The sequence below is a fragment of the Portunus trituberculatus genome, chromosome 44 (genome assembly GCF_017591435.1).
Source record: "Portunus trituberculatus isolate SZX2019 chromosome 44, ASM1759143v1, whole genome shotgun sequence".
Taxonomy (NCBI): Eukaryota; Metazoa; Arthropoda; class Malacostraca; order Decapoda; family Portunidae; genus Portunus; species Portunus trituberculatus.
The window spans coordinates 22,497,840-22,505,339 of NC_059298.1; the positions used below are offsets into that span (position 1 = coordinate 22,497,840).

Here is a 7,500-nt window from a genome sequence, read left to right on the forward strand (position 1 = left end):
TCATCATTATGTGTATATATGCATGTATGTACGTGAACGGCCCTGCGGTGTGTGTGTGTGTGTGTGTGTGTGTGTGTGTGTGTGTGTGTGTGTGTGTGTGTGTGTGTGTGTGTGTGTGTGTAATTCACTGTTTGATCTGCTGCAGTCTCTGACGAGACAGCCAGACGTTACCCTACGGAACGAGCTCAGAGCTCATTGTTTCCGATCTTCGGATAGGCCTGAGACCAGGCACACACCACACACCGGGACAACAAGGTCACAACTCCTCGATTTACATCCCGTACCTACTCACTGCTAGGTGAACAGAGGCTACACGTGAAAGGAGACACACCCAAATATCTCCACCCGGCCGGGGAATCGAACCCCGGTCATCTGGCTTGTGAAGCCAGCGCTCTAACCACTGAGCTACCGGGCCGTGTGTGTGTGTGTGTGTGTGTGTGTGTGTGTGTGTGTGTGTGTGTGTGTGTGTGTGTGTGTGTATGTATGCAAATCGATTCTCGTTCGATTTTCGATAATTTCAACACTGTCGGGTAATGATAAGAGCGATATTAATAGTTAATAATGATAGCGTCAACAGTAATAATGATGATGATGATAGTGATGATAATGATAATGATAATGATAATGATAATAATAAGAATAAGAATATTAATAATAACAATAATAAGAACAACAATAACATAAACAATAACAACAACAACAAGCACGGCATGTCACTCATCATCTCAATACTTGCGTCAATATTTCCTCGATTAAACAAACACTGGAAACACGAAACGAACAAACCAGACTAAACACTACAAGAAAGGTACTCTCTCTCTCTCTCTCTCTCTCTCTCTCTCTCTCTCTCTCTCTCTGTGTGTGTGTGTGTGTGTGTGTGTGTGTGTGTGTGTGTGTGTGTGTGTGTGTGTGTGTGTGTGTGTGTATATATCTAATAAGCTATCCTCATAAATCTATCTCATATTTATTTCCTACCTTCAGCTTTTTTTTTTAATCCAAGCTCCTTACACACACACACACACACACACACACACACACACACACACACACACACACACACACACACATAGCTGTTCTGCCAATATGTTCTCCAAAAATACGTACGAATTTCTCAACACAAGGACAAATTTCATAACGCCTCATTATAAAGAAAACCCTTCACAGAACTTCAAGTGGTACGGATATACGCAGCTTTATTAATTATTTTTCACCCTTACTAAGGTGTTCGTATTTTTTGCTGCAGAGAAAGAGAGAGAGAGAAAGAGAAAATAAAGTCACGCGTCGGTAAAATGTTCGACTCTTGAGGAAAAAAATAAATAAATAAACAATATATATATTTCCATCAGCTGTGTCATTATGTGTTATGGAAACGTTAAGTGTAGGCGTTATCTATTTCCTCTCCTGTATCAAAAGTCTCGATTATTTTTTTTTTTCTTCTTTTGTGATATATAATTTTTTCTCGCATGTTTATATCTATCTTTATCAGTTATCTGCGAGTTCCTGTGTCTTTGATTTTATTTCTGTCACTGTCGTTTTATCCCTGTGTGTGTGTGTGTGTGTGTGTGTGTGTGTGTGTGTTTATCAGCTTGGTCTCTATTTCTGCCTTATCGTCTCCATTTGTCTGTTTGAATCTCTCTCTCTCTCTCTCTCTCTCTCTCTCTCTCTCTCTCTCTCTCTCTCTCTCTCTCTCTCTCTCTCTCTCTCTCTCTCTCTCTCCTCTTACTCTTCGTACAACAACAACAACAACAATTACTACTACTACTACTACCACTTCTATTATCATACTACTACTACTACTACTACTACTACTACTACTACTACTACTACTACTACCACTTCTATTACTACTACTACTACTATTACTACTACTACCACTTCTACTACTACTACTACTACTACTACTACTATTACTGCTACTATTGCTCAGGTGTCACGTCCCCAGCTGCCTGCAATCAAGATACACGTGGCACCAGTCTGCTCTAAAGGGAAGTATGTTTGTTGTGGGTGGGAGGGCAACACCTGGAGGGCCGCGTCTCACCTGCGTAGGGACTAATTAAACATTTATGCGGCTGTGAAGTATACAAGTCAAGGTCGACCGCTACACGTGCATGTCAAATACGGGAAGTGCTTCTGTTTTGGTCTTCATAGTTTGTGTGTTTTCTTTTATGGGGTGTGTTTAATTATTAATCCCTTCAGTACCATGACACATTTCCATATTCATTCTGGTTACTATTTGGTGATTTTGTACAGCTTCAAAAACTTATGTGAGGATTAAAATAGTAAAGACTGTGGCCATTAATCTTCTGACCTCTATAGACCCTTTCTAATGTAAACAAAATGGTCTAATCGTACAGAAATTTCAAGGTAAAGATGTGTCTCAGTATTGAAGGAGTTAAAGTTAGTAGTGATCGGAAGTGTTGTAGTAATTTTTCTTTTATTTACTTAATGATTTGATCTCCTGGTCTCGGTACCTTGCATGTTGCTTTAAAGGGTATGCACAGTCATGGTCAGTATTGGAAGCTTTCATATTCATGTTCTGTCTTTACATCTTAATCTGTATGTTTTTTTTAATGAGAAATTCAGAAACAATATTTCTTATAATACTGCATAACTACAACACCAAATACACTAAAAAATAAACACGAATATTGCGATACCTGCGCCTGCACCACTACAGCTACACTATCCAGTCCTTATAAGAAAGTAAGAAAGTACATTCGCTGTCAGGGTTCTTGTAATAACCTCAAACATTCACTTTCCTATATTGGCCTCAATAATTGTCGTGTTGTTTCTCGGAATAGGAAAGTTAACGACCAATAAATTTATGATCAGAAAACAAGTAGTAACCTTTTACAATCCACCTTCACTCTTGGTATCAATAATCTACATGTTTTCTTACCTCTACTTTTATAAATGGAAAGTTTAATAGGAAGTATATTTGTGATCAGAAGGCGGGTACCAACCTCCCACATTCCCTTCCACCATCTTTAGTACTCTCCCTCGTTCCTAAGTGCCCCGTCTCCCTCGAATCCATCAGGTGCTAGGTTATGTAAGGAGACTTTCAACAGATCAGGAGGTTTGGACTAAGGAAACGCGGTAAACACGGAAGAAAGGAACCTGGGATGTTTGCTGACTTTAGACCGTCACTGTAAATATTGATATCCTCGAAACACTGAGTGATTGATTAAAAATTTACGCCGTCTTGAGAGAGAGAGAGAGAGAGAGAGAGAGAGAGAGAGAGAGAGAGAGAGAGAGAGAGAGAGAGAGAGAGAGAGATTGTTGAGGAAGCGCATTTTTTTTCCCTTTGATCTTAATGCATTTAACTTTATCAGATTCAGATACGACTCGGTACGTCTAAAATATATGCAATGTGAATTCGTCCCATATTATAATCCACACTTTACTTCTACACTAGTGAACGTAAGTCTTTCACACGCCAATTAATTTTGGAGAGTGATTTGATATTGCCCTCTCGCGTTCTGTCGATGCATTCTCATTCTATTTCTCCTTCTGCTCGTGAACGCAAATCATTCTTTTCCTTGCGTCTAATATTGAAAAGTTACGCATATTCCAGTTATCTCTTACATAGTCTTTCCTTCATTATCACGCCATTCACAAGTGTTCCTGTTTAATTTTGAAACGTTACTGATATTTAACTCATTTCTCTCACTTTCTCCTGTGTCACGTCACACGCTTGTAATGGACTCTAGAATCACAAGCGTAGAGGAAGAGAGGCTAATTTTGACAATGTTCTGCAATGACTTATGATACGTACGCTATAATGATTCTCTTTCATCCCAGAGGTATTGTAATGCTCATGAACTAGAGCATAACTTCCCAACACCATCCAGGGATACACAAAACACCAACGCCCACAAAGCTGTATAGAACAACGTACAATAATGGCAGTAATACTTTAATACAGTATTTCTCAGAGCGTTCCGATACAACTATCTGAAATACAATAAAAAACAGTACTTTGAAAACGGTTGCCTACAATATAAAAATACAGAACAACACTTCATAGAACACATCAATAAACACCCCTGCTCATAACAACATGTATCTCAACACTTCAGCACCATGATCTGCAACACTGGATAGAACACTTCCTGCATTATTACAACACAACATGACACTTCCCACAAAACCATAACGCTTCTTCACGCGTCACAACACAGACCAACACCTCTCACAATACTCCAACACAGCTGTCTGCGATGATACAACACAACGTGATTCCCAAGCAGAGTAACACTACAACACAAAATACAACACCTCTCCAAAATAAGCACAAATATTGCTATACCTCCACCTGCACCACTACAACAACTACAATATTCACTCCTGCTAAAAAAAAAAAAAAAAAAAAAAAAAAAAAAACTACACTAAAATTCATTACTTCCTTTGAAAATGTATAGCGCAGCACCATTGCCTGCAACATTAAACCCAACACAAACAGAAAGAAAAAGACGTGAAAGGAACAGTCTTTATATACCCATCACTACTCTGTGCCATCACTCGCAACACACTAAAGGCAAGACAGAACACTAAAACACTCCATGACGCAACATCACTCCTTGAAATAGTTAAGTAAGACACCAGTGCACGCAAGAATAAACGATTAACTTCCCACACAACGCCTCCACCATCACGCAACGCAATGCTACACTCTGAAACTCCAAGAAACACACGCTCTCTATGACAACACGAAGCAAAACATCACATGCAGCTCACACAACACACTATTCTCTGTAACACGGGAATCTGAAACACAGCCAAGACACTGTAACACCATAGAACACATCACACCTTTCTTATAACATCGAGCAATACAACCACAACACTCCTCTCTGTAACACTGGATATCACTAGTACAGACTACATCACAATATTCCCCAAGCAGTGTCCAGAAGTCCACTTCACACAGCATCACACATCACAGCCTGAACAGCGAGACACCCACACACTATGCAGAACACTTCACACTTTGCCATGTTACACAGCACATCCCAGGATATATAGAAACAAAACACACCACCACTACCACAGAACACAGCATCGCATAATTCCATCACAACCTTATCTCACCACCACCACCACCATTACCACCAGAGAGAGAGAGAGAGAGAGAGAGACCCTAACCAGAACTCTACCATACCACCTCTATTAGAATGTGTTCAAAACCATGCCAACCACAGCATGATACCACTAAAAGCATAACGAAACACAGCACAATACTACCACGACAAGAACAACACCACACAATGACACCACCTCAGTATAAGCAAGCCGTAAAACCTTCTCAAACCACGCACCATCACAAGCAGTCGTACAATCCACTACCACACCACACCACCACACACCGCAGCCTCCACCACAGGGGAAGGTACAAAGGAACAGGGAATGAAGACAGTGCTATAAAGTCTCGGCAGCATTTCGCAACACCTGACACCCTGAGTCCCGCCTGATCCCGCGGAGGAAAGAACCAAAAGCCAGCTCAAGGGGGAGGCTCTCAGGGGCGGCTTGTCTTCCTCTTACTCGCTATCTCCCTCTCTCGACTACATTACTTTACTACTTTGCTTTTCCCTCAACTCACAACTTAAGAGACAGTACTTAAGATTTGTTATAGAGTAATAAGCATCGAGTTATCTGCTTATGTTCTCCTCGTATGCTTTCCTGCGTATTCTTATGCATACTGCTCTTACCCCTCTATGACATTTCTATTGCGACAAAATCATTGGTTTACTTGGGCTTCGTGTTTGATGAAAATGTCTTATAAATAAATACACATTCAATGGGCGAGATAAACACTATTCACACTGAGTAAATATTCCATAAATTAAACGCTCCCCTGCACGCACATTGAGAATTGCAAGATACTGAATACATTAAAGCGACAATCAATGCACTAACATGCAGGATTCCTCGCGGTCTTTGCGACGAAATGCTCCGGGGAAACTACTAACACAGATTTTTTTTTTTTCTCTCTCTCTCTTTCAATGTGCTGTTTCGTTATTTCGTGAATTTTGGGAGTGTACAGTTACGCCGTCACTAATTTTCTCTGAGTACGACCGACCATTGTTACGGCTCACGAAACACAAACGTAAACACACACTCACAGACTCACAGACACACACACACACACACACACACACACACACACACACACATTCTCTCTCTCTCTCACACACACACACACACACACACATAGAACAAAGCGTGAACATATAATTAACTCGTCGGTTTCCTCCCTCTTTCTTGTTCACACACACATACATACATGCTCGTACATACATATATACACTCACACACACACACACACACGGTAAGAAAAAGGTGACCTATATTCGTGGTGATAAATTCCATCAGTGTGTCGCGGCCCCAGGACACCTCAGCCGGGCCAGGGTGTCGCAGCCCTCCACTCTGCGGGGCTCACGTTCCCCACATGATCACTACCAAAATTAAGGCTATTGATTTTTCCCATTAGCATTATGTTTGAGGGCTGCAGGTTGGAGTAGCGAGCGGCAGGGTACGTGGAGAGGCGGCTCCAGCCCCTCCCGCGCCGCCCTCGGAAGCCTGTGGGCGGCGCGGGCGTGCTAGAGGCATCGCTGGTGCCTCCGACAGGTGGTCACAAGATATGGGTGCCACCAGGAGGCACTACAGCACGATAAACTCAAGAATACTAACCTCTAGCTCAGTCCGCGTCCGACCTGACTCACACTCAACAACACAACCGCTCTGGCCTCTCCCGTGACGTCATCCAACATGGCGGCCGACAATATTGATCAGCCCCCCGGTAAATAAGTACCGCCATCCCTGCTCGGAACCCACAGACTAACCAAACCACAAAAGTAACCTGACCCTTGACTTGCCGTGCCCTGTTAGCTGGGCAGCACAAGCGAGACAGGGCCAGGTGAGGAAAGGCTGCCCCGCCAACCTGTCACCTTCGCCTCGTCCGGCCAGAAAATTGGCAATCAAGGGTGGGATTTATTTTCCAGTGTTCACAACCACGAAATCAAAAGTGAGTCGACTAGTGTCTATTGATTCATTCAGATTCGTGGGTGGCGGCGAGGCGCGAGGACGTGGCCTCTGCGGGGCGCCGTCAGTAGAGTTACCTGTAGCGCGGTGGGCCTCCCTCGCCTGAGTCCGGAGCTTCGCCAAGCAGAAGGAAGCGAGTCTGCGCACTGACTCTTGCCGCCCAGAGACGGGAGGTCCACCATGCCCTGAGGACTCTGTATAACGTGACGGGACTCCTCTTCCCCTCAAGGCGCCATCCCAATCATGGGGAAGGTGTGTGTGTGTGTGTGTGTGTGTGTGTGTGTGTGTGTGTGTGTGTGTGTGTTGATAAGGTGTCTGTCAAGTTGTCGGTTTGCCTGTCAATCACTGACAAGTGAGGCAAAGGCCACACCTAATACCTTTCCTTAATTACCACCAGGTAGAATAATCTCCCCTGTGTCTACCTGTGGATGCTTCCTGGCTCCTCGGATCCCCTGGGCC

General features: G+C 43.0%; 1 protein-coding gene and 2 long non-coding RNA genes across 5 annotated transcripts in view; 2 read left to right on the plus strand and 1 right to left on the minus strand.

Moving 5' to 3' along the window:
* The window catches only part of LOC123518699 (ras-related protein Rab-3-like), a 164,503-nt gene that overhangs the window by 145,264 nt on the left and 11,739 nt on the right, over positions 1-7,500 (minus strand). The window contains exon 1 of one of the 3 annotated variants that reach the window (XM_045279697.1): positions 7,119-7,245. The exons of 1 other annotated variant lie outside the window; for it this stretch is intronic. In XM_045279697.1, the coding sequence (XP_045135632.1) occupies positions 7,119-7,223 (105 nt within the window). In that variant the 5' untranslated portion in view covers positions 7,224-7,245. Of the gene's footprint in view, positions 1-6,690; positions 6,844-7,118; positions 7,246-7,500 lie in introns of those variants that run through there. One more of the 3 variants, XM_045279699.1, reaches the window with a different exon arrangement.
* Positions 1-7,500, plus strand: part of LOC123518701 — a 10,806-nt gene that overhangs the window by 1,218 nt on the left and 2,088 nt on the right. The gene's annotated exons all lie outside the window — the stretch shown is intronic.
* Positions 6,970-7,500, plus strand: part of LOC123518700 — a 680-nt gene continuing 149 nt past the window's right edge. The window contains exons 1-2 of the long non-coding RNA XR_006678870.1: positions 6,970-7,293; positions 7,439-7,500. The exon at positions 7,439-7,500 is cut by the window's right edge and continues 149 nt beyond it. This is a non-coding gene — a long non-coding RNA (uncharacterized LOC123518700). The remainder of the gene's footprint in view (positions 7,294-7,438) is intronic.